Source organism: Hydractinia symbiolongicarpus, chromosome 1 (genome assembly GCF_029227915.1).
Source record: "Hydractinia symbiolongicarpus strain clone_291-10 chromosome 1, HSymV2.1, whole genome shotgun sequence".
NCBI classification, from domain to species: Eukaryota; Metazoa; Cnidaria; class Hydrozoa; order Anthoathecata; family Hydractiniidae; genus Hydractinia; species Hydractinia symbiolongicarpus.
Window position 1 is genome coordinate 3409356 of NC_079875.1, and position 22905 is coordinate 3432260.

Sequence of the window (22905 nt, forward strand, 5' to 3'; positions counted from 1 at the left end):
GTTTAATGCACGTACAAAAATAAATACATTAATTAGTTCTTAAATTTGTTTCAGTAAATTTAACTACCAGGGAGTGAACAAAATATAGTGCTAGTTTTTAAGCAAGTCCGTTTAAAAAGTCATTCTCGTCTCAAGACCTCTTTAGGGTAAACGTCAAGTTTTACCTTATTTAGGTCTTGGGACGAGAATGGTTGGTTCACCATTCACACCACACGAAAACACCACCATTTTTTGACGATGTAGATATTGACGACAGCAAAATGCACCGAAGTCAACAATGTAGTTTTTTATTCCCATGAAAGGAAATTAAAAAATTTTTTATAATAATTTAATTTTTGCCTATTTACTTTTTATTTTATTTTTAGAACAAGTTAGTGGGTTTATATACAACCAATATATCACTTTTTTATGCGTCACCACATCTCTTATCATTACTTTGCTATCACTTCTGGTAGCCATCATGAAGACATCCGTATTCAAAAAACAGACCAATAACTTAATCTTATATTATTCATCTGTAGTTTTTAGCGCATGTGCAGGTAAGTGACCATATTTTATTCAAAACAAAACAACATCTCGTTTCCAGGGTATCTAGCCTTTTTCATTAAGTTAATTTCATTGTTGGTCGCTTCTTAATAACGGTTCAGTGACCAAGAGACCTTGGGGACGAGAATGATACCAACAAAGTACAGAATGTTGCAAGCTTTTATGTTTTCTTGTTAGCAATCTTCATCATGGCAGCTTTGATAGAAGCGTACTCCAATTTGGCTTTCATCAAGATACCAAGCGAGGTAAAACTTACAAGCGATGACAGCAAGATGAATTATCAAGCCAACATTGGATATGGTTATGGTATAACGATACTTATTTTAGGTTTGTTAATTCTTGGTATAATGCTGAACATTTTAGAATATAAAATAACAAAGAGACAGCAAACTATGACAAAGGTGAAAGTAATAAAAACGGCGCCTCATTCAGGAAACCTTGCGTATCAAGAAGCACAGCTTGATTGGCACGATAATTTGGAAGAAGAGCAACTTGATTGTGATGGGGAAATTGAAACAACGGTTTGGTAGACAAAAGTTAATAAATTATTTTGTTAAATTTCGTTACAAAAAAGCAACAAAACCACGTGACTATTGTAGTTTGTCATCGATGTAATGATAAGTGACGCATGATTTATTCAAACGTTTAATAATTTCAGCGCAGCTGATATGACAATGTTAGATTTTTTACATTTCATTATGCATAAAAATCGATACCCGCGTGTGATGTGTAACCGCGTGTAACTATTAATCGGGGAAATGATTAAAAATAAATGTCTCTCCCAGAAAAACAGACAGAGAAGTGATGTTACCAGCGCCCTCTATTTCTTTAAATTATTGTTATTTGCTAAAATTTAAAAATACTTTTAACAAATGACTTAAAGGGTTGCAAGACGATTCAGACTGTCGCCGCTACGTTAGTTATATTATCTTACTGGCAACTTGAGAGCTCACGTATCCTATAACATGGCTATAACAATAAGTAGGGCGTATTGCAATATGAAATTCAACTATATGATGAATTTATTATTTTCAAGCTTTATCTTGTAATTAATGAAGCCATTCTCCTTGATATCCAGCCCCGGGACGTTTTTTGATGTTAAAATAAACCATGTATAATGGCGTGATCAACCGGGTATTTAAAGTTTTTCCAAACCTGTTTACATCGCTTTGCAAGAGTTTATTTTTGTTTTATTATTATCTTTTATTATGTTATTATTTTTCAATTATTTTTATCTCTTTTCTCTGGTAGGGTAGCAGAGTAGGGACAAAGGTCAAGTATTAAGGATATCTTTTGTGCGGTGTTTGTGCAACGTCGGTCCCAGGGTCTTGTTGCACCTGAGCCGTTAATACGGAGTGGCCACTGCTATCAACTTCATCAAGAAGGCAAAATGCGGTTGGTGTTTGTGTTTAAACCGCTCAGATTTAGGTTTTTCTTTTTACGCGTTCGATTCGAGCGTGGAGCTGTTCGTTTTATGCCCTTTTTCACGACAACGTCTAAGGCTCGTATTTTTACAAAACAGCGTATGCTGCAAAAGAACATTATGGACGTTTCACCAACTTCTCTTTTTGCTGAATTCTATGATGACGTCATGCAATTATTTTTCTATCCCAAATTATTTCAACGAGCTAACAAACAATTTTTGTAGAGTTTTGTAACCATACGAAATCCCTTTCGTTACTTTTGCATTAAAGAATATGAAAGTAGATAAAACATACTAAAAACTCCGCAAAAAAACTGTGGATTTCTTATACCCCTCCAAAGCAGACAACTTTGTAAGACGAAGGGTTTGATTTGGTCCTGCGAATTTTAAAGAAATTTCTAACAGCGCGACTTCTATAAAGTAGACACCTTTAGGTAACTTTGATAGACAACTTCCCATCTTTTTTTTCTTCATCTCCCCCATTAACATCTTCCTTCCACCTGGACAATTATTTTATACAGGCAAAAACCTAATAAGAAAAATGATAGAAAGTTTTTGTTAAAGCTTTTCTTCTCACACTAGCTACCATAACTATATATTCAAAAAATAACACTTTATAACAACCTTAAGAAATAGCTTTGTTAAAAATAATATGTGCTAGTGGGGTTTAAACCCGATTGCGAACTTATGATCATCCCACCCAAAAAGAGTTTAGTCACTTGTGACCAAATAACGAACTTAGCTGGTGCACTAAGCTACTTATAACTTCATTTATAATCCACTCGCAAGCAAATTACTCTGTCAAATATTTTTAGATATTGGATATGAAATAATTGACACTCCTTCATAAAAAACAAATTAATCCTAAATAATCTCGACGAAGAAGAGCGGCCGAAAAAATAATGTTAAAATTTGTCTCGCTTTGTTGATATTCGATTCAGATGCGCTTCGTCAAATATCACAAGCTTTACACCGATTCCACCTCATCCGATATCAGTTTAATAAATAACTTACACACAAAGAAAGTAAATGTAAAAAAAGGGATCACACCAAGCAGAGATATACAGCGTACGTTGTTTTTTATAAGAAATTTGAAAAAAAAAGTCTAAAAATGTTATATTGTAGAAGAACTACTTTGTTCATCACTAACATACTGCCTGGCAGTGAGCGGGATTCGATCCGCAGTCCCCAAAACTGGGAGCCGCAGACGAACCCACTACACTTACATATTGCCGCACGAGAATGTTTCACCCCAGATTGGGGTGAAACATTCTCTGTTGAGAATGAAATACGGATGTGCTATGATAAATATCCACCTATATCTAAAAATGTTTTTCAGACATTTATGGATCTATATTAATATGCTCACGAACATCTGTTTGTGAGTCAAAATGGTAGCTGTGAGTAGCGACAGAGGAATTCCCGTGGACTTACGACGGTCTAACAACGAATAGCATTATAACATAGCGGTACGAATTTTCACGGAAAAATAATTTTGCAAATTTAGCAAAAATCTACAAAAAGCGAGAATATTAATACCTGCAAATATTAGTTGTAATAAATAAATACGCCACTGACGTTTACCTGAATTTAATTATCTAAGTGTTTAAAATTATTAAGTAACATTGAAAGTAAAAACGTGAAATATAACGCACACAAAATGCAAATATAATCTATCTGTAAAATTCTAAAATAAAATAATACTATAATACTGGGCATGGAACTTTATTACTCAATCCATCTTTCTCCTGTCCTTCTTGAGTTTGTCTGTTCAATTTCATATGACTACGAACTAAATTATTCGTCGCTAAGGCAGATAACAAGGAAAGTTCTCCGGCCAATACAGTTGCGCATATAATACGAGCGAGACGCTGCGAATTTTCACCGATAATGTCTCCGCTTCCATGAACACCGAGCATCTACGGTAAACAATGGCAATTTTTTTAAGACACAGCAAAAAACAATTCGATTGAGTTGGAACCCGGCGATTATAGGGAGTACAACTAGACATCCGAAATACAAGCTTAGAATGCACCTAGTATAAGAAGGCTAAGGATTCATAAATACAAAAAAAAAACTGGCTGGTCAATTTTGCCTGTGGAAAAATTTAATACAACGCCCTACGCCTTTTAACTTGTTCTGTGTAAGACTTGATACATCAACACAATTGTGAAGTTTACAAATATAGATTTACACGACAATATTTACATGACAACACGAGAAAAAGTACAAAAAAAAAATTCAACACATGCCAAAGTCTCTTTCATATAGACATCCGAAAATCTTTATAAAAAATGTTGCAGCCTTGAAAGCAAAAAAAACTTTATGGTCACACGTAAATATCAAAAACGAGCATAAATAATGACAGAATGAAATTTTTAGACAAACATGAAAACCTTATTTACGGTTAATGTCGCCATAAACCGCCATCGAAAATCGAAAATGTCAATTTCTAGCATATATTGATAAATACCTTTGTGCAAAAATCAGTAAACAACAAATGAGTGGTTTCTAAGAGAAGCTGTTACGTACAGATCCTAATTCATGGATCACTTTTATACTACCTGTGATCAATGATCAGAAAAAAATAAGTATACGCGCATGCGTCAAAAAACACAGACGCACCTGAAGACATGCTCGTTGTGTAGGAAGATTCGTTCCACCACCTATAGTGCCAGTCTCCAAAGAAGGCATTGTACAACTAAATATAACGAATACAAATACTAAGTATTACAATAAAAGAATATACATTCACAGGGGGTTGGGATAATTTGCCTCGATTAACCAATGTTTAAATTTCGTGACAAAGAAATGCATACAGACATATAGTGCGAAACACTGGTGAACAATTTTTAGTGACTGGTGTCAAAAACATCGGAGGAGGTGAGGACATCAATTTATCTAGCAGTACGACTTTCGTCAAATTTGCAATTGAAAAATGCTTGGAACATACTGTAAAAAACGCAGATTTTTGACAAAAAGTTTGTCTCTACTATCACAGATAATAATTTAAAGCGTAATAACTCAAATTTAGTGTAAAAAATTCCGCCATGAACTGCCGTAAACCAAATGCTGCGTCCTATTTGACACTGACGGGGAGTGAACAATGATAAATTCTTTGATAAAGTAATTTCCAAAAGCACAGCGTAGAAATTTGCCAACTTGTATTGCCAATTTGTATTTTAAAACAGTGAAAAACATAATGGGAGATTAAGGTGTGAGCGGGATTTGAAATCGACTGCTCGCAGGTAATCAGCTGAGATTGACCGCTCTTAACAGTTAATACGAAGATCAGGAAAACATTCCAAAGTAAACATCAAACGATAGAATTAAAGACATTCAAGTTAGCAGATATGTACTGTCGCTGCACCTTTTGTGTCTTGTATTGATAATAACGTTACCTTATATAAAGATCAGATTTGTTTGTTCCACTTGCTTCAAGTAAAGTAATACAGTTTGAACTGACGACATTTTGTGCAGGATCCTAAAATGAAGTTACAATGCGTTTAGTGGTAACTTACTTATCTTTTAACAACACGGGCGCTTATTAATTTGTTTTAGAAATTTATGGAGGGAGTTATAACTGGGGAAGCATAAAAAAAAGGGTAGGATTTAAAATTAGCTTTAGAATCACTACAAATTGTGAAGGATGTTTTAATTAAATTAATGTCGTGCCTTTATTAACCGTTATAAAGTATAAATTTGAGGGTGTGGTTACTATAGAGGGGGCGTACCTAGAGACACAGGTTTCTCCACATAGTGCGGTCAATGACTTTTTCAGGAGTATTCGAGGAGACTTTTTTCTTATGAGTGATTTCGTTCGACAAAAAAACTTTAAGTAAGAAAAAAGCGTGAACAGCCCCTACAACTGCACTAGTAAAAAAACTATTATCCCGGGAGTTTTTCCTATATTTTTAAGTTTCCACGGTTTTTTCCAAAAGTATATACCCTTTCCAGGGGTTTCCATGAGTAGTGGTCACCCTGAAACATCACACTCTGCAGGAAAGTAGAACAAACTGAAAGTATTCAAACTTTCTTTGTCAATTTCAAATGTTTTACGTACGTAGATAATAAACTTCTCTACCTAGTCAGGCTTTTTAGTGGTTAAACTCAGTATCGCCTGAGGAAACAAATACATTACCTGTCCAGTGGCGATAAAGATAGCAGTGACTATATTAGCAGCATGCGCATTTTGTCCTCCAATACTACCTGCCATGGCGGATCCAATCAGATTTTTATTTATATTCACGTCAATTAAAGCTTCTACACTCGTCTTAAGAGTCTAAGAATAAGTGAATTGTATTAATTATGCAGACATTCATGGAGAAATAAGTGAATGGTATTAATTATGCAGACATTTATGGAGAAATAAGTGAATGGTATTTTTTATGCAGACATTCATGGAGAAATAAGTGAATGGTATTTTTTATGCAGACATTTATGGAGAAATAAGTGAATGGTATTAATTATGCAGACATTTATGGAGAAATAAGTGAATGGTATTAATTATGCAGACATTCATGGAGAAATAAGTGAATGGTATTTTTTATGCAGACATTTATGGAGAAATAAGTGAATGGTATTAATTATGCAGACATTTATGGAGAAATAAGTGAATGGTATTTTTTATGCAGACATTCATGGAGAAATTCTTACTACCCAGAATTTAAATTTTAAGGTTCGTACTGGGCTGTCCTGGCCTACAGAAACCCTTTTTATCGCAGTAAAGCAAAAAGGTTAAGTAAACGGCATTATTTATGAAGACATTATAGTTATTACCCTAAATTTAAATTTTAAGGTACATACAGTCCTGTGTTTAGTGAAATGTTGTTGATTGTTATTTGAGGTACTTTTTTATCGAAATGAAGTAAGAAAATTAAAAGAAACGAGTTCAGATTATTGTTCAAATTTCCAAGAAGTTTAAAAACGTAAGTGAAGGATCATGCTCATAATGAGAAGAACACAACAATACCTTCTTTACAACTTCACCAGGTATTACAGCTTCACAAACGACACTCTTACCACGCCCATCGATCCTGTAAACGAACGTTGTGTAAAAAACAGTCACGAAAAGAAAGTGTCACTTTCATACAAGCAAATTTTTAGTTTAGCACAAATACTTGATGAAGTAGTTTCTGTTCAGGAAATGCAAGTTTTACGTAATTTCTCGAATTCTAAATAACTTTTTTATAAAAGACTCACCAATTAATAGCTGATGGTTTCTTGTCAGTGCAGTAGTTCCCACTAACACTGACAATCTCGAGGTTTGGAAACTGTACCTTCAGATAGCGTAAGGCATGTTCAGCTCCCTAGAATGCAAAAGAAATTTGTTAGTTTAAAAACAAAGAAAAAGAAATATTAAACCAAAATTCGAGAATATATGCATGATTGATCACTGCTTAAAAAGTAAATCGCAAGTATATTTTTCACAGCATAATAAATAGAGTAAATAAATACATAACATATATTCATAATATATATTTATCATATTAATTGAATCTTCTTTCCTACTGACTTAATTGAATTGCATTATCCGTCAGAAATAGATATAACATTCTTCTTGTTTGTCTGCTTTAATAACCACCTGGTGACCAACATCAATGTATTGAAATTTTTATAACAAATACAAAATTTTAATCTTACATTAAATTCAGCGCTTTTTGAAATACCACAAAACTTCCTCGTCCCAAAAATACAATTGCCCCCCCCCCCCCGTGACTTTTAATCTCTACATAACAATATTCTACTACTATTATTCAATTCATGAAAGAATTAAAACTTTCCTGTTTATGCCTGGTCGTCTCACCAACCTAAAAAAACTCGTTGATCACAGGAACATGGCAGCTTATCAAAATAACAAAACGTATCCTCCACTATGTTGAAAGACGATTATTCATTACCTTGGATACCATATTCATCCCCATTGCATCTCCGGTGGAGGATTTAAAGCGAATGAATAACAACCGACTTGCAACAACACATTTCACACTTTGAAGCTCAGCAAATCTGAAAAATATTGTACTAGGTAAATCCAAATTTATTCGGCTAAAAAAATACATTGGGATTCGTGTGTCGCTATTTCCAGCTACCATAATTGATTCCCAAACAGAACTATGTACTATAATATATATAGATATATATATATATAGGTTGAAGTATGGCATTTTGAACCTCAACAGTAGATAATTCAAATATAAGATTGCTATTTATTTTTTTTTAAAAAAAAAACAAAAGCAGATTTAAAAAGGTTTCATGTTTAGAATTTCCAGTCTCACATTATGCAGACATAATTTTGCGAAGTTGATGTTTCGTATATCAAAGTCGATATAACAGTAGATAGAAATCTTTTCAAACCTAGAAAACCTATGGTGGGAAGGAGTTTAGGAAACTGAAATTTATCTGCCCTTGCATCTTAACTACTCCAACATCAGTTAATACCAGCATACCTGCTACTTTGATTAAATGCTTCTTCTAGTAAAGACATGTTATCTTCATTCTCAATCCACTGCTTCACTTCACTGCAACGAAATAACATCAAATACAAAGATAATAAACCTTTCTTACTATCACCTTTTTTTATTAGCCGTGGTGGCGAAAAAACAAAACATTGCATGAGAACGAGGTTAGTTTAGATTAAGGTTAGGACGCCAAGCTATTGACTTGCCGTTTTGATCTTAATTATAAATTTTCAACTGGCACATTGGAAGTAGTGAATAACATTTACCAAGCTTCTTTGGCCGTTGGAAGTCTAACTACAGGTCCTCGTGTCATTCCATCACCAAGTAAATGACTGGAAACTCCACCAGAAGTCTGTGGAATGATGCAGAATATATAAGTATTTTATGTGCACACATTGTAGTGGTAAAGTACATATGCACATGAATGTAACGTAACAACATTTAACAATGATCACCAATGTAATAAAAATCAGCAGGGCAAAAGCAAGGTCACATCAAGACAAAATACTGAGCGAAATTACAAATTTACATATCAAGAAACATGTTACCACCTTTCTGTATTTCTGTTATTTAAAACCTATAATTTAGTTTTAAAATATATTTTTGTAATGTAAAAAATTCCATTTAATCTATTTCTTTTTCTAAAGAATGCATTGTATACTCGTCCTAATTAGTAAAAAAAATGAAAAACGTGTTAGTGAATACTTCACATACTTGAAACAAACGAAACGCGACATGAGGCAAAATATGAGTTAATATAAAAGTTAATATTCGCCATTTAACTTTGAAACCAGAACATGTAACAGGTAACAATTAAAAAAAAGTAACAAGAGATAACACCTATACCCTCAAAGCTGAACATCCACGGTTTGTACTTGCAACAAGACATCCTTCAGTTGTTGCCATAGGAACAAAATATTCATCCCCATCAAGGATAAGAGGACCTGCAACTCCGACTGGCAAAGCACAGTACCCAATTACATTTTCACAACATGCACCATACACCTACAAAACAAGGCTTTCCTGCAGAATGCTCAAACTGTTTTGTGTGAATTTTTGAAAAAGGAGACAAAAAGAAACTTAATTTTTCAGGTGAGCTTACAAGGTCTTATGAGATCAAATAATACCTTTTCATAATCATACAGTTTCCATGGTAAGTCTTCTAAAGAGTCTCCTCCATCACCTAGTTTTTCAGCTACATACATGCGCCTATAAAATAAAATTGATTTGCTAACGTTTGCTATATAGAAAGATAATTGCAATGGTGTAAACTAATATAATTAATTATAGATTATAGGTTAATATAGATTGTTAAAAACACAGTTTTCTACAGTTTTTTACTTACATATCTTGCAATTTTGTCTTTGCATGTTCATGATTCAGAAGATACACTTGCTCCTGTTACAACTAGCCTGATTCTTTCCAGTAAATAAAAAGTTTTTCTATAGCCCTTTATTAAACCCTTTCACTTCTATTTCATTAACACATATTGACGAATTTGATCACTTCAGATTTTTTTGACTAACTCATTGATAAGTATTTATCGTTTTAGTACCACTAATATACTTCTCAACGCATTGCAACAACATTATTATATAAACAAGGCATACCTTATGTTAACAGCTCGCTGAAAATCTTTTAACTGCACTTCCAAATTGTGCAATGGAACTTTTTTACTTTTACATAATTCTACTATTTCTTCATTGGAAAATTTGTTTAAAGAAGTCTAGTAAAAAAAGCAAAATTTCCTTCATATTAAAAACCCCTAAAAAACCAAACAAGAAGACAAACAAACAAACAAACAAATTCTTGACAATTCACTTGTTTGTAATCCCAAAACGTATGACGGTAGTGCTTACAATGTTAAAACCTTTTCATAAGACTTCTACCTCAAACGTTTGCAATTAATAAAACTTAAAAATCAATCCAACCTTTATAAGATCTAATGATGGTGACAGTACACCTGCTGCATTGATTGGTGAGCTTGTTTCGTGTTTTTTCAAAGATCTTCTGGGAAGCGACTTCATCAACTCGTGAGATAAATACTTGTACGCCAGTGTCATTATCATTACTGTCACATAGAGCTATGAAATAAACAAACAACCGAATTAAGTGAAGTAGATTCACGAAAAAGTCATTAGTTTGAGTTGTTAAACTTATTCATAAAGAAACATAAAAACTGACAAACCTGTTCAGCTGATACATTCCAACACCTAAAAATTAGAATCTTTTTAGTACTGTAAAAGTGTAGCTAATAAAAAATATAAACACTTCCTAACCTTAGGGTATAACATTGTTCAATTTTGTTAATAAAAGAGAATAGCCATTACAACTGTTGGATAACTTAAAAGTGTCATGTGTCCAATAGATGCTTCTGTTCTTGTCTGTTCTTTTCATGGAAAGTGTTCTTGAAGTGGAAAAAAGCCTTCAGAATAATCCCTTAATGAGCAGTTGCTCCTCATTTCAACAGGGTAAGTTGGTTATTTAAGTGAAAAGAAAGTGTTTTTTAGTGTTTTTTAAGTGACAAATACACACATTAGGCTTGAAACGAAACCCAAATTGAAGTTCTTACCTTGGTAAAATAACATATGATGTCAGTAACTTGTTATTTAGTAGATATGTGATGCAGTTGATGCCATGTAAGGTTATTACAGAACAACACTAAAGAGTGATTTTAACCCTACAGAAACCAGGTATAATGATAGGTGAGTAGCAGAGTAACGATATAAATTTACCAAAAAAAAACCAAAACATGCCAATAATACGTGAAATTTTATCTCAGAGTAAAATAAGAGTGGAAAAAGAGTGCAATTTCATTCGCACAAAGAAGGAAATGAAGCACTGAACTCATAATCATAAAAAAGGCTCTTTAAAATTGTCACATAAATTGTTTCTTTTGACTTTTTAAAAACAATCAACTGTGAAAAATAACACAAAATATCTACCATGAAAATTAATCCTACAAATCTGTGCAATAACAATATTAACTTTATTTAAATCTCTTAAAAGACACACTCACACATTGTCTTTGCATAACAAAGCTAAGACATTTTGTTATGCTTATAAAAACAGCACCTGACTCAAGAATTTGATTTTACAAATTAAAGCCCTCTCACCATAACTAATCTAGCATAAGCTCCAACAGGGTTGGCTGGTATTTCTGGTATTGATTCATCAAACATTGAATTTGCATATATTTTAGCTGAAGGTACATCATTGTCTTTTAGTGTTGGATTTAAGATCTAAACCAAAATATTAATTGTGACTTTGAATTTTTAGTTATTTTTCCACAAACATGGTTACAATGACTCAGTATGGTGTATCACAGTAATAATTCCAATTTGTTTGTAAGGTATACCTGAAGTTGTATGCTTGACAACGCGGGAAACAAGGTGACAAATGTAACACTGTGAACAATCATCGCCAAACATGTCAACACACACAAATGCTCCAATTCTTCCAAACCTAATTGTGAAAGTTTCATAAAACTGATTAGATACACAGGTTCGTTGTACTATATTTTAACACAAATTCCGTGCTTGTAGCTCTGAAACCAATTCAAGTCAACTTCACACAAGATCATTGGGTTTTGTATGTAAAATTTGTAAAAGGAACATGGATTTAAATTCCTACTTTACACAAAAAGTATTATTACATAGTTTGAGTAAAAATAATGATCATAGAACATAAAGTAAAGAGCAATGTTAAACAATATACCTGACAGAGCACCAAAAGTGATGAATAAACACTTGATGATTGTTTTTGTGAACAATTTACTTCCCAGTGACGTTGTCTTTTCAACAAAATCATCTTGACTGTTAACCTAATGCCGATGATAGTTTAAAGTTAAAAGCAATGAAAGTATGACTTTGGTAAATGTGTTTGTTATACAGTTGAATAGGATCACAAATTAAAATTTTAAACAATACTTCCTAAATTTTATGAAGTATTAGGGTATTGATTTTCAAGTTATTCCATTATTTTTTGTTCCTTATAGATTGTTCATGATGAATTGTGTAATTGCTTTTTAAATTTTTATGTCCAATCAACATTATTATTTTGTCTCATTCGCACAAAATTGTTAATCAATTTTTCATCATGACATACTGATATTCGTAAAACACTCAGCTATTATTCGATGCTTTTATCTATGATTTATTTAATGCAAACACTTAGTACAAAAACACAATTAAGACAAAATATTTAAAACCTCGTTGGCAAGAAATCAAACATTTTGAAAGACGAATAATTAAAAGTCTGCAAACACACATTATAACTATGAGACTACGAAATATGTTAAAAAAAAAAATTTTTCTTTAGTGAATGATGGATGTTCCAATTATTAGAATTAGATATCTAAAATTGTGTTGACCAAACACTTAACATATATTACAAGGGTCTTAATATACATTTGCATTGGCAATGCAGAATGGGGAAGAAACTAATGTTATGAATCTTATAACAAACCTTGTGTTGCCAAAATAACAACGAACGTGAGATTCGTCCACATTTATCCCAATCAAACAGAAATAAAATTGTTGGTAAACCAAACCTACAAGAAAAAATAATAGTTACTAAATTAACCGCGCTGTACAGCCAGTCACCGAACAGCAAAATTTTTACATTCAACTGTTAATTGTACCTTTCACTAGTGAAAAGACACTTTCAAAATTTACATAACGAAAAAGTACATTGTTGACCAAGAGCATAGCTATATGGGAACACCTCAGAGCAAATATACAATCAATATTTAAATATTTCAATAAACTAGATCATTTAAAACACTTGTGGGTAAATTTTGATTGTGAAGTAAATGCATGTGTGTTTTTCGCACAGCCATATTTTAATACCATTTGTCCCATAAGTAGTTACAAAGTTTAATTAAAGACCCTAACTTTTCCTATGTGTTCATATTGTGTTCAAAAGTATGACCACTATACGATTTCTCTGGAATTGTAAAATGAAAATTATAAAAACTACAATAAATTTTCTCCTTTAAATAATTCTTACCGTAACAAATATGACTTTTCTGGTATTAACAGCAAAACAAGACAAGAGTAACACAAACAATTCAACACGCAATATACAAGAATGTTACCTGAAATAAAAAAGACAATTATATGTGCAACATAAATAGCCTTATAAGGTATGATACAAAGTTCATCATATCAATGACGTTTTTTGGTAAAAAATACTAACATACGTATAATAATCTTTTTCTGTGAAGTAAATGTCTTCCGTGTGATTCTTGACATTTGTATAAATGCATGCAAAATGGATATGTTGAAAACTATAGCATCATACAAGAGTAGTTGAGAAAGGCTCTAAAACAAACAAAGCATGACGGTAGTAGCATATAAGGACTAGTGGTTAGATCTTTGACTCTAAGAAAATAAAAAACATGGGAAAACACTCATTATACATATACATATAAAAAGCTGTGTGCAACAATTTTAAACAGACAGGTGGCTATTATAATAAACTATTTGTTAGCCCATGCAAAAAAAAGCCAAACTAATTTCTGTCACCATTTGGCACTAGTATCCTACTAAATTAATAAATTTTGTAACTTTTCTCTGATTTCACAAGCTAAAAGTTCTGGTGACAAATTTTATCAAATATTACATACCATATTATTTTCCTTTCTTGTTATTATGTTGTGGTTACCATGGTAACCAAAATATAAATGAGACATCAGAGCAAAACAAGTTGTGAAGACCATAATAAGAACTTCAACATGTCGTTGGAAGCATAGTTGAACCACAGGTGTCAAAACTTTTTCCATTTTTTATATTACTTATCTTCTATTTTTCTAGTGTGTATGTATAAAGTACTACAAAAGAAAGCAGCACATATCAATCACACAAATTAATAATAATTTTGTTGTGCAACAAACACTTTGATTTTGCTCAAATCAGTTCTTATTTTTATAATTTTTTATGCAATTACAATATACCAGTACATATATACAATTATCAACAAAATAAAGAGGAAATTATAACAGCTTATATCTCTAACATTTGATGATCCTGAAAAAAATCTTAACCATACTGATTTATCCAAATAAGTCAAACAGTAAGGTACCAGTTAAAAAGAAGATACCAACAGGATAGATATGTAGAATTTGATTATTTTTTTTTTACATATTAATTGACTATCACAGTAGTAATTTTATTATTCAAATTATTTTTTGGTAAGGGAGAGGGGGGAGGGGGAGGGGGGGGGGGGGATTTAAAACTTTCTTGTGACCTGAGAAATGATAAATTAAAAATAATTAGACAATAAAATTATGTACATAAAACAAACAAGAAGCATTATTCCCCAATTCCTCATAAACTTCATAATTCACAAAGTTTAGCATTTTGTGGACTCTATTAATATGCATTAATAGAGTCCATTCTGCATTAATATGGACAAGTGTGCATTCTTATGCCCTAAAACAGGGGAGTAAAAGTAAATGAGAAGCAAATTTTTAAGCTAAAGATACGTTTGTGATATGTTTAACTATAAATCTTTTCAATTTATAAGTGTTTCAATTATGTCAATGTTGACTGGTCTCCTGCTTTGTGGATGGTGCCATCTTTAAAATCTTCCAAGTGGTCTAGATTATCCCACCATTTATACAAAAAGTTCTCTGTGACATATTTAAACCAAGGTGTAATTAAGGTATTGTTTTGTTCTGCATTTTTTAAAAATTCCTTAAGTCCTTTTTGATCAACATAAAATGTTTTCTGCACTTCATCTTCATTAACATTTTCCAAATCAATGTCTCTTTTGCAAATTAAAACATAGTCTATCTCGTGTTCTCCCCATTCCTTATCAGCTTTTGCATGGTAGTGTACTTTTGTCAAAACTTGAAACGATTCAACAGGAAGCTAAATATATAAGTTAAATACACATTTATTACAGTAAGTTAAACAGACATACACACAGGTTTAGGGGTGTAAAGATGAGGTTGCCCAGAATGCAAAGAAAACAAGAATGAAAAACGAAAATCAGGTGATAACATCTTTACTTTGAAGCTAAGCATTGTTATAGCACTTCAGTATACAAGATAAAATCGGGAGCAAAAAGACATTGATTTAAATATGTGTTAAGAAGATTCGTGTGAGGTGCAAAAATAGCGAACTAAAGACTTATCAAGATATTGTATATATGTAAATAATGAGAGGATCTTGCGTGGCACATAGACAGCAACGGTGGTGTCTTAGAAAGATGTAAGTAATAAGAATAAAAGCTAGTTGATCAAGTAGCAATTTGGTTGAAGAAAGCTTTTATTAAGGTTAATTTGTGGCTGTGATAAATATAGTGTGGGCAAGTCGCCAGGATGGTACAGGCTACATCAAACATGTTGTAAATGTTGGTGTATACCAAGGTTTCGTACTTAGTCCTTATTTGAAGCACTTTGGATAAAGTTCATAACAGTGTGTCCATAAGAGTTATTGTATGCAGAGTGAAGAATTAGCCTAAAGTTTGAGGTATAAAAAAAGGCAAGGGTTTGGAGTAAACAGAGTGAAATGTAAAGTCATGATTAGTATTATAAAGGACAGTCTAAAATATTGCCATTTTTACTAAAATGAATTTCTTAGACAAAAACAGATTAAAATAATAAAATCTATAGTTGAATTTCCGCGCCTGAAGGCGTAGGAAATTCTTTAAAGCCGTCGTTTTTTTAGAGTGATTGTATCGGATTTCACCTTCCTCTGAGAGGAGGATAGTATTGGTATAACTGACTAACTAATAAAGGGCGTTCACACTAGAATAAAGCATGCTTAGTATAAAAATGAAGTATGCTTTGACTAAAGCAAGTTGCCGGTAACATCAAAGGAAGAGCTGTAAACAAAATTTAAAACGAAATGTTGATGTTGTTTTTCTCACTTACGAATGAACTTTCACTTTCATAATACCCGCTCAAAATCCTCACTTTTAACACTCAAATATTTCTGCATAATTTTCATTCTATTGTTTCATGTACTTATAGCAGCTAAAGCAAAAATAAAGAGTGCCTCGAAGCACTCTAAATTTTTGCTTTATTTAAAGCATGTTTAAAGCAAGTAAACAAAAATGCGTTCACATTATTAAGCACGCTTTAAATTGTGCTCTAAATTTATAGCATGACTTTAAAATTCTAGTGTGAACCCTCCTTAACCCTGTCCCAAATGGTCAATTGAAAGTCACAGATTTAAACTTCGTACCCAATCTCCCTAAGTATTGGGAAGTCATCTAAATGACGTTTCAGGCTAAAATTGGACAAAATTTGGCACAGTTAAGAAAAAAAGTATGCTGAACATAATGGTGACATCCTAATTTTGATTTTTGTCACCTAAATGTAATTTTATGCCAAAATTGGTCCAAAAATTAAAACTACTTTATTTTCAACAAAATTTGGCACAGTTAACAAATAAAGTATGCTGAACATGATCGTGACATCAAAATTTTTATTTCTTGTCACCTAAATGCCATTTTAGGCCAAAATTGTTCTAAAAATTAAAACCACTTCATACTCGGCCAAATTTGGCACAGTTAACAAATAAAGTATGCTGAAAATGATGATTATACAAAAGTTTGATCTTTTGTCACCTAAATGTCATTTCAGGCCAAAATTAGTCCAAAAATTAAAACTACTTTATTTTCAACAAAAATTGGCACAGTTAATAAAAAAAGTGTGCTGAAAATGATAATCACATCAAAATTTTGATTTTTTGTCAACTAAATGCCGTTTAAGACCATAAAGGTTTCAATCGCAAGACTTTCTAGCATGAATGATAGGCTGTAATTTTTGTAGCAATTTCTTTTAAAATGTGAGTTTATTATGGCACGTTTCGTTTTGTTTGCGTTTGTTTTAAGATATAATGTCACTTGTGTGCTTTATCTTCACGATAGTGGATTTAGTGGATAAAAATAAGTTGTGCATTCTTTAATAAAAACAGCCCTTGGCGACAGGCAAAATATAGGTATTAAGTCTGAAAATATAGGTATCAATAAGTCTGAAAATATAAGTATTAATAATCCTGCTAGCCAAAAAAATGCTGCAGAGTTAAGTTGTAACCTGTATAAGTGAGACATTGGTAGTGGACAATAAAAGCTTTAGTTTTTTGGAAAGAAATGATAAAAGAATGATAAGAAGTAGATAAGTAAATATTATGAGAGATGGAAAGATTGGTATTGATTTAAAGCATTAAAGGCGTTAATTAGATCAGGTTGGCCGGTTGGGGCACTCAAAAACAGTTGGCGGAGGATAATTGTCTATAAAAGTTAAAGAACTATAAAATAAAGGAGGAAAATAGGTATTAAAGAATATATTAATAGAAACCACTTCCTGCATTGGGAACTATAAAAATAAGTTAAATTAATGCAAACAACCACTACCTATATTTAGGAAAACAAGTTGATTTTTAACACAGAAATGTGTAGGAAAACAAAAAACAGGCATCTTTACCGCATTCTTGTGAACACCAAGCTCAAAATTCATTCTTCTTTGAGCAGCTAGTTTTATTCCAAGGTCATTTTTTTCTTCTAATTCGTCTTTATCATAACTTGGATGACTGCAACAAGTATTTGTGAAGTAATTCGGAAAAGTAACTTTAAAACGTGACCTTTGTTGTAACAATAGCTCCTTCCTTGAATTGAATAAAAACACGCTGAAAGCACGATGCAACATGCCAATATCATTTTGATCTTTTAGCTTATGACATTCATGCTTAGTTGCAGCACCCAAAACTTTATTGTTTTCATCAACAAGTGGTACCAATATTTCAAGTTGTGACATTTGAATTTTACTTGCGTCAAAACTGGCTGACCGTTGTGACCAAATACTCATTTTATTAAAACAATTTAACTGGAAAAAGAACCTCATGCTTTTAAAAAATGATGTATATATTCTAAATGTAACAACATTACGTAAATGACCTTTCTAAACACAAGTTATATTATTATATAAAGGGGACTAAAGCAGCAGTTTCAGTTGCTCTCCTTTTATAACAAAGTAGGACAATTATATGTCTGTAAGGGCATTTCCTATCATTTTATAACAAACCACAGTTATATTTAAGCTTTATAGGTCATTTCAAAACAAATTACAGCAATATTCAAGCTTCTTGGAGACATTTTCTATTCATTTTAGGATAAAATGCAGTGATATTTAAACTTATAATTTAGAACAAAATACTGCGACATTAAGTTTCGTAGCGAATGTGTTTTCGAAATTATAGAATAGAATATGACGTATTCTATTCGTATTCTATTCTATTTAAGCTTTGAAGGAACATGTTTTTATCATTTTAAAAGAAATTCTGGCAATTTTATAAAATATTTAGGTTCAACAACTTTAGTTGGTTTTTAATTAGTTCAACATCATTTCAAAATTCGTTTTAATGATATATACATCACTCACACTTGTACATTCTATCGCAACTGATATTTTAACAATCATATTAAATCGTTTTAAAATCAATACTTTTTGACCATGACAAGAGTAGTTTCGATTGCTATATTGTATAACTAAATAAAGCAATTTTCAAGCAACATTTTCTTATCATTCCACAACGATATATGTGACTGTCCAGGGGAATTAGATAACAAACACTATGCAGGGTCGTTTTCCTAACATTTAATAAGAACTAAATTTGGGATATTTTGTAGAAAAACTACTTTGTTCATCACTAACATACTGCCTGGCAGTGAGCAGGATTTGATCCGCGGTCCCCTTCACCCTGATCAGACCTCTGATCATGAGAGGTGAGTATAATGCGTGAAGTTATATTGTAGAAGGACTACTTTGTTCATTACTAACCTAATCGGGGTGAAGCATTCTCTGTTTAGAATGAAATACGGATGTGCTATGATAAATATTCACCTATGTAAATTTGGGATCTTTAAGTTTTGTTGGGGTGTTTCTTTGTAGAACAAAATAACAATTTATAATCTTAGCATTGATTTCAAAACGAAATATGGAAATGAAAAATGTGAAAATAGAAGAATAACAAGCTAAAGAAAGGTAATCACAATAAAAATCTGTCTGGAAATGTTGCTTAGCTACCAATCTAGATTTTAGTCCAAAAAATTATCTTTGCTTAAACTTTCTAACATTGTTCATAAAACTCCAAATTGTGTCTAGCTCTGCTCTAAATTAGGAACCTTTTCACCTCCTCCAAAAAAATGGTTATGACCTAAACCGGAATACACCTTTTACGATAATTCGGGAAAACTAACACTCCATCGCAGCTTATTTAGCAATCGAAGGAGGTAAACATCACACTTTTATAAGAGTTTATTAAGGAGAAAACACGTTTTGTCGTGATAACTTTTCTTGCTGTGCTTTGTTTTTAATGAAAAGTACACATAAGTTGTATCTTATTATTATTAACGTTTCCTGAAAATTTGAAAGAAATTGATATATACAAAGGAAGTTAAAAAACTGAAGAAAACACGCCTTCGTCTCTAACAAACTCTCATAAAACATGTTTTTTACCTCCTTTTTTCCGATATTGTAAAACGATGGAGAGCCGTAGGAACGCATGTACAATTGAATTATCGTAAAGGTGTATTGCAGCATAAATAGCAAAAAGTAAACAAAGACACATATTTTTATGACGTGAGGAAAAAACAAGACATTCTTTTGCGAGACTGGCTTGATTGCAGCTTGGCAAGCTGGCTCAGTAATCGGGCTTGCTCACCACACGTTTTTTTTCATATATATACAGTTCAACAATATATGTGGATATGTAGACAGATGGGGAGGGTAATAAAGCAGTGTGCCTTTTGCGACATATCTTTTAGATTCAAATGGACAAAAGAATGCAAGGCTAGCATTGAATTCAATTTTTGGGATTTTAATCAAAACAAACTACAGATTCCGACCCTAGATGATAATTAATACTTGAGGAAGGTTAGCTAGGCAAGAAGCTTTCGATTTGAACTTTGAACCAACGCTACGCTTGGCCGCTTGGCCTTTGTGCCTCAGTGACAACAACAACACACCGTAATCCGTTTTTTGTAAGTTATTGGACAGTTACGAAAACGGGATATTATTTTGGACACGTTTTTAAGAAGTAAACACAGGACCCGCACCCAGAGAGATTTCGTCTGGCCGTCTTGTTATAAAAAGAGACAAGGAGCCTTGGGACCTGTAACGCAACCTAAATAAAAATAAATAAAACGCGCGCCGAAGTGTTTCCCCACAAAATTTGCAAAGGTACATATGATTTTTACATTGATCAAAGTTTATGCCCTAAATATTGTTTTTTTCCTTCGGGTAAATTCTTGTTTTAAGTATCCCATCGCTATTTGCGTTCTAGAAATGGAAATCTCCGTTTCTTTTTTGGGTTGTAACAACATTGGTCTTTTTCAGAAAGAGGCAATCTGGTTGGACAAAAAGGTTTACCCTTTCTGATTTAATTTTCCGACGCATTTAATTTCATATGCGTGTTCATTAAGTATTGCATTAATTTTGTGACTGCGTTAATTCACAGTTACTCGAAAAACCCAGGTTGAGAAGAGCGGCACACGTCAAAGGGTTAGCGCGTATATCTTGGCTTTATGTTAAACGCGTAATTTTGAGTAGGCAAGACAAACATTGCGGTGCATGCACAGAATCAAAATAAAGCTCTAGCAGGAAAAGAGAAAATATGGCTGCCAGTTCTGATTTATTTGAAGACGACTTCGAAGCTCTTAACAAAAATGCTAACACATGTGTGACAAGGTTGTTCTCTTCTAACTGACTGAAGTTCAACACAGGATTTCCCAAAGCCGATTAATTCTCCAGACGTTGAAAACCAAGTCAGCTCGTATTTTTATTTCGTCAAAAAGAATCACAACGTATCGCTCTACATCAAAATAATCGTTAGTTTGTCGAATTAATTCTTGTATAACTTTGTGATTAAAGCTTGAATTTGGTGTGATGTAATTGCGGTAGTCTCTTAAGGTACGTTGACTTGGAAGCACTAAAACACCACTATTGCGAAGCTCTTCATAACAGGACGGTGACTTTGCTGGCAATGACAAGCAAAACCATATTATCATTGGATGGAATTTGCGGCCTGACTTTGACGCTGTAAAAAGCTTCTGTTGCTGCTGCCAGAATAGATTCATAAATGGGGTCACTTGGTCTGGAGTGACTCCACTAAATATGTTAATAAAATCATCACTCATATCTTGATTGACATAAACACTAGCTTTTTCAAGAGAAGACTGCAAGTCCTTAATTTGACTTTCTAACTGTTGACATCTCAATCTTTGATTTTGAAGTTTCAACTTTAGTCTCAGTGGTAATGTAAAAGAAACTGGTGCTTTGTCTTTTGCAGGTTCAGCTCAACATCGTTCCCAGGGCTTTTTGTCTCTCATCGGCGCTGCGCTTATTGATAGGTCTGACGAAAAAGGTTCGTCATGTTCGTCTCGCCGTCCGATATGCAAAAAGAGACAACATGTACTGGGATCGAGGTTGGGTTCATCTAACTTCCTACTTTTAGCCTGTGCAGATTTTTCCTGTGCCTTGATAAAATTTGAACATGTATAACATACATCACTTGTACACAGTAAAAAGCAATCAAGAGTGCGGTTAAACTGTTTGCATTTATATGGTTTGTCATCAATAGTGGGTCGGTAAATATTGGAATTGCATGGGACAACAGTCCACCTGAAAATTATCAGGTACCCCACTGCAAATTTTAGGTTTTTCAACACGGTTCGTTAAATCTAAAATATTAACATTGCGAATACATCTTTTGTTGTCTTTATAAATTTGATGATGCTCTGGTAAAAACCAACGATACACAGCAGCTACATAGCAGGGTGATTTGTAGTTTGGTACTTGAACTTAACCCTTTTGCTTAAAAAAAAACAAAGGAAAATTTTAAAATACAAATTTTTCACTACACTTTTCCCAGTGTTGATTTTATGCAACCGCAATATATTTTTTGAATTTCCGCGCCCGAAGGCGTAGGAAATTCTTTAAAACCGCGTTTTTTTCTTTCGGAGCATTTTTTGAGAAAAAATCGACCCTGGGATTTCATGTTCTTCTGAGAGGAGGATAGATAGCTGACTAACTAACTAACCCTGTCCCAAATGGTCAATTGCAACGTCACAGATTTAAACTTCGTACCCAAGCTCCCGAAGTACTGGGAAGTCATCCAAATGAGGTTTCAGGCCAAAATTGGTATTCATTTTTAACAAAAATTGGCAAAGTTAACAAAAAAAGTAAGCTGAACATAATGATGACATCAAAATTTTGATTTTTTGTCAACTAAATGCCGTTTAAGACCATAAACGTTTTAATCGCAAGACTTTCAAGCATGAATGATAGGCTGTATTTTTTGTTAGCAATTTCTTTTAAAATGTGAGCTTATTATGACACGTTTCGTTTTGTTTGCGTTTGTTGTAAGATATAATGTCACTTGTGTGCTTTATCTTCAGAGGTTCATGCACCAAACCTCTTCGAATGTTTCGCATGATTTGGCATGACACAACAAATTAGCAGGTTGT

At 32.8% G+C, this 22905-nt stretch overlaps 3 protein-coding genes across 3 annotated transcripts; 1 reads left to right on the forward strand and 2 right to left on the reverse strand.

The window, feature by feature from the left end:
• Positions 1-332: 332 nt before the first annotated feature.
• LOC130630626 (uncharacterized) lies at positions 333-2318 on the forward strand. The gene is made up of 2 exons (XM_057444197.1): positions 333-539; positions 724-2318. Exons 1-2 carry the CDS (start codon positions 461-463, stop codon positions 1074-1076), a joined length of 432 nt encoding a protein of 143 aa, XP_057300180.1. The 5' UTR covers positions 333-460; the 3' UTR covers positions 1077-2318.
• A 203-nt stretch (positions 2319-2521) lies between these two features.
• Positions 2522-14284, reverse strand: LOC130630546 (3-hydroxy-3-methylglutaryl-coenzyme A reductase 2-like). The gene is made up of 22 exons (XM_057444080.1): positions 14057-14284; positions 13631-13751; positions 13438-13525; positions 12895-12979; positions 12145-12250; positions 11786-11892; positions 11544-11669; positions 11000-11088; positions 10616-10640; positions 10359-10511; positions 10038-10153; positions 9555-9636; positions 9274-9432; positions 8694-8779; positions 8416-8487; positions 7870-7975; positions 7172-7278; positions 6942-7005; positions 6111-6251; positions 5371-5453; positions 4595-4670; positions 2522-3888 (listed from the first exon to the last, which is right to left on the reverse strand). The coding sequence occupies exons 1-22, from the start codon at positions 14210-14212 to the stop codon at positions 3673-3675; spliced, it is 2364 nt and encodes a 787-aa protein (XP_057300063.1). The 5' UTR covers positions 14213-14284; the 3' UTR covers positions 2522-3672.
• Positions 14285-14896: 612 nt separating this feature from the next.
• Positions 14897-18947, reverse strand: LOC130630618 (isopentenyl-diphosphate Delta-isomerase 1-like). Its single transcript, XM_057444184.1, has 2 exons — positions 17867-18947; positions 14897-15302 (listed from the first exon to the last, which is right to left on the reverse strand). The coding sequence occupies exons 1-2, from the start codon at positions 18281-18283 to the stop codon at positions 14964-14966; spliced, it is 756 nt and encodes a 251-aa protein (XP_057300167.1). The 5' UTR covers positions 18284-18947; the 3' UTR covers positions 14897-14963.
• Positions 18948-22905: the final 3958 nt, after the last annotated feature.

Coding starts and splice junctions, on each gene's coding strand:
- LOC130630626 (XM_057444197.1), top strand. CDS start 461: ATGAAGACATCCGTATTCAAAAAACAGACCAATAACTTAATCTTATAT. Junction 540..723: donor AGTTTTTAGCGCATGTGCAG/GTAAGTGACCAT, acceptor TTTTCTTGTTAG/CAATCTTCATCATGGCAGCT.
- LOC130630546 (XM_057444080.1), bottom strand. CDS start 14,212: ATGGAAAAAGTTTTGACACCTGTGGTTCAACTATGCTTCCAACGACAT. Junction 11,893..12,144: donor CACTTTTGGTGCTCTGTCAG/GTATATTGTTTA, acceptor TTTCACAATTAG/GTTTGGAAGAATTGGAGCAT. Junction 8,488..8,693: donor CCAACGGCCAAAGAAGCTTG/GTAAATGTTATT, acceptor ATTTCGTTGCAG/TGAAGTGAAGCAGTGGATTG.
- LOC130630618 (XM_057444184.1), bottom strand. CDS start 18,283: ATGAGGTTCTTTTTCCAGTTAAATTGTTTTAATAAAATGAGTATTTGG. Junction 15,303..17,866: donor TTGGTGTTCACAAGAATGCG/GTAAAGATGCCT, acceptor TTATATATTTAG/CTTCCTGTTGAATCGTTTCA.